The 2,932-nt window shown below is 40.6% G+C and overlaps 1 protein-coding gene across 2 annotated transcripts; it reads left to right on the top strand.

Moving 5' to 3' along the window:
• Nucleotides 1-737: 737 nt before the first annotated feature.
• Nucleotides 738-2,213, top strand: RB195_010203 (uncharacterized protein; the record flags this gene model as incomplete). Of its 2 annotated transcripts, none has more annotated exons than XM_064191089.1 (9): nt 738-763; nt 823-840; nt 885-906; nt 971-1,053; nt 1,205-1,317; nt 1,378-1,467; nt 1,793-1,897; nt 1,965-2,077; nt 2,178-2,213. In XM_064191089.1, 9 exons carry the CDS (start codon nt 738-740, stop codon nt 2,211-2,213), a joined length of 606 nt encoding a protein of 201 aa, XP_064048672.1. The 2 variants fall into 2 exon arrangements, with proteins under 2 accessions (XP_064048672.1, XP_013302212.2); XM_013446758.2 differs by having other exon boundaries at nt 2,135-2,191.
• Nucleotides 2,214-2,932: the final 719 nt, after the last annotated feature.

Here is a 2,932-nt window from a genome sequence, read left to right as displayed (position 1 = left end):
GCAAAAATTCACAGAAAATGTTACTACTAATTTCTTTTTCAATAAAGGCGAGAAAAGCGAGAACCACAAAAACTCTGGGATCCAGCACTTTCCGGATTTTTACACTGGTACATGTATACAACAAGTGCTAGAAGGGCCGTTTCATACATAGGGCAAATTGTGCCCATTGCGGAGCATGGTTCAAGTCCGAAGCAGTTCCTCGAGGGTATTTGATTTCCAGTCTTCTTTAGCAAAAACAGATAGTTCAACCGATTAATTTGACTGATCTACCACTGCAATTCACGACCGTTTGAAATATGAACAATGGATGAAATAAGCGCTTTGGTCCTATTGATCATAATGGCTGTAAGAGTGGCTTGGTGCCAAAGCGTACATGAAAGATCCTGTCGGCAACGAGAATGAATTTTTCAGAAGATGAAATAAGAAGTGAGACTTCCTCTGATTAATCCTTTTTCAGATAGCCTTAAACTATTGCGGAAAGGATATCCTTATTTTAGAAAATGGTTTAAATCATGTCAAACACAGCGAAAGTTTTAGTAAACCATCCTAAAAAGTAACTGGAGAAAAAGTCAATTGCGAGTATGAAAAGAAAAACAAAGGCGCTTGTGGGAATCTCTTCTTCACGAGAAAATAAAGTGATAGAGTTCTAGTCGCCCTTTTGATTGTCAGTGGATCTCTTCGAAATTTTATTTTTGTCGTAGACTTTCATTTCCAGGAAATCGTTGCCCGAGCGGAAAATGGTAGCTTTATTGTTGGCGAGGAGGTTTGGAGTGCCTTCACAAAAGCGGCGTCTTTGTGACCCCGAGACCTGTATTGCTTTAGAACTGAAGATGTAACCACGTGCTGAAACACAGATAAAAATAAAGATCCTGTTTCCTCAAAAGCGGAGCTGAAACTTCTAATAAGGTGGGCCCAATACTAAGTATTCCGACGCTCCAGAAAACTCTAGAGAGGTTGACTCGTTTCAAAGGAAGACCAGACATCACAAAATAGTGATGAAGACCCTTCACAGAACGCAAAAAGCCAAAAAATCTCTACGACGGTAGTTCTAAGGTACGTATACGAAATGCAGGTGAATCAAGAAAGGTTACACTTTAATGGAACGTAACATTGAGCTAGTACATTATTTTAACAATACAATACTACGAAAAGATTACACTGCAATACGGACTTAGGGCCAAACGTTCCAGTTCCCTTATTCTAGCAATAGCATCCCAGTTGTGATATGTTACCGCTGTGGAGAAATTGAAACGTTCCTCGATGATGTAAGCGGAATTGAGAATGGGACTGTGGACGCCGGTTTCAGAGAACGCGAAGGTGAAGTAATGCTCACGCAGAGTATGAGTGAGGTAAACAATGACACGATAACGAATTTAGGTGTGATTTTGTTGCGTCGGAAGGGCACCATAAACAATAAAAACTGCTTTAACCGAGAGGTTTTGGACAAGTCTAAACTACTGAAAAGCCGTGAGAAGATTTTTAAAAGATCCAACTTAAACAGAGGAATAATGGGTTCCCACATAAAATGTTTACCACATCGCCAATCGACAAATCACGAGTTGCCAATCCGGTCAGGTCAAATTGTAGTTAGAACTTCATCTAGACGTCTGTCTTCTATAAAGAGGCGGTGATGGAGCGCATTTCGCCCACTCAATTCTAAGCCAAGTGTTAAAGTGAACAAGTTGAATGGATTTTTCGTAGGAAGCATGATATTACGCTGAAGTTCGGGAGAGAATGCTAACATTTGTTGCTGCAATTAGTTCTAGCTGTGGCATAGTCTTCTGCACCTTAGAAGCAGCAGATGATGGCTTGATCATCACCAGCGAGAGGATGTGTCTGACTAGCAGTGGTGGCCGAGGCAGAGCGATGCTACGAAGCGTCCAAACTTTTCGAGCTTGTAAGTGGCGGTTTGGAGCCCAGATGTGATAAATCGAGGGTTGGCGTTTCATCTACTGCAATTCCAGCATACATCATTTCTGCTGATACAGCTCTATACAGATCTTCTTTGATAGGATTGTTATCCTTGCAAGGAAAGATCACTGCCAGAAAAACTTCCTGTTTAATGCCCAGGCATAGTGTCAGTTGCTTTAATTTCTTTGTTTTCTTGTTTTCTTTCAATGAGTCGAAGTTTCAGGTATTGCCGGATGCTTTGATTCTCTTTGATTCTCCATGTTTAGCCCGATGCGTTTGAATCTATTCGAATCAACGTTTAGTTCGAAATTGTTGCGATACCCTGTATTTTCTAACCTTTCCTTCGCGGAGCAAATGTTCATTTCTCTTGTCCTCACATCCTTTTTCAAACCATGATTGTTCGATTTATTTCACCTAAACATCATTTTTCGCATTCTGAAAGTGTCCTTGGCAGTTTATTATCGCTGTGCTGGAATAAAGGAATAGTAAGTTAGATGAGCTTGTGAAATCTACTTCGCTACTGGCTAACCGGCTCGGTATGAGTAAAGCAAAACCGTCGAGGTTGATCGCCCGCCAAAATACAATGCAATTGACTCGAAGTAAGAAAATGCTCTTCCGAGTCTTATCCTTTTTGTCATACCATTACTTTTAACATATGAGTAGTTTAGAGGAGTCAGAATGGATGCAGCGGGAAATGCTATCACTCCGAATAATACTCATGTGAAGCGGAAATCCTAACGATTATCCGGTGTTACTGATAATTTTATGTTGCGGAGCAAAGGCAAATGCTGGTGCTTTTCAATTAAGTTCGAAGGAATTCTACACGAGCTTTAGAATGCACGGTGGGTGCGTAAGTTCTCATTAGATCCCATAGAATTCCAGAGCTTGGATGAAGACAACAGTAAACGAGCTCAAAATCCGCCATCTTACTCCTTAGAAAAACAAAATCTTCGCAACATCTGGACAGTCTAAACGCTGAAGACAAATAAATCCTTCTGCAAAATAATTTCGAGAAAGAGTT

Source organism: Necator americanus, chromosome III, assembly GCF_031761385.1.
Source record: "Necator americanus strain Aroian chromosome III, whole genome shotgun sequence".
Classification (NCBI taxonomy): Eukaryota; Metazoa; Nematoda; class Chromadorea; order Rhabditida; family Ancylostomatidae; genus Necator; species Necator americanus.
The sequence above is the reverse complement of the archived record's forward strand: the minus strand, read 5'-3'. Positions and strand labels throughout refer to the sequence as shown.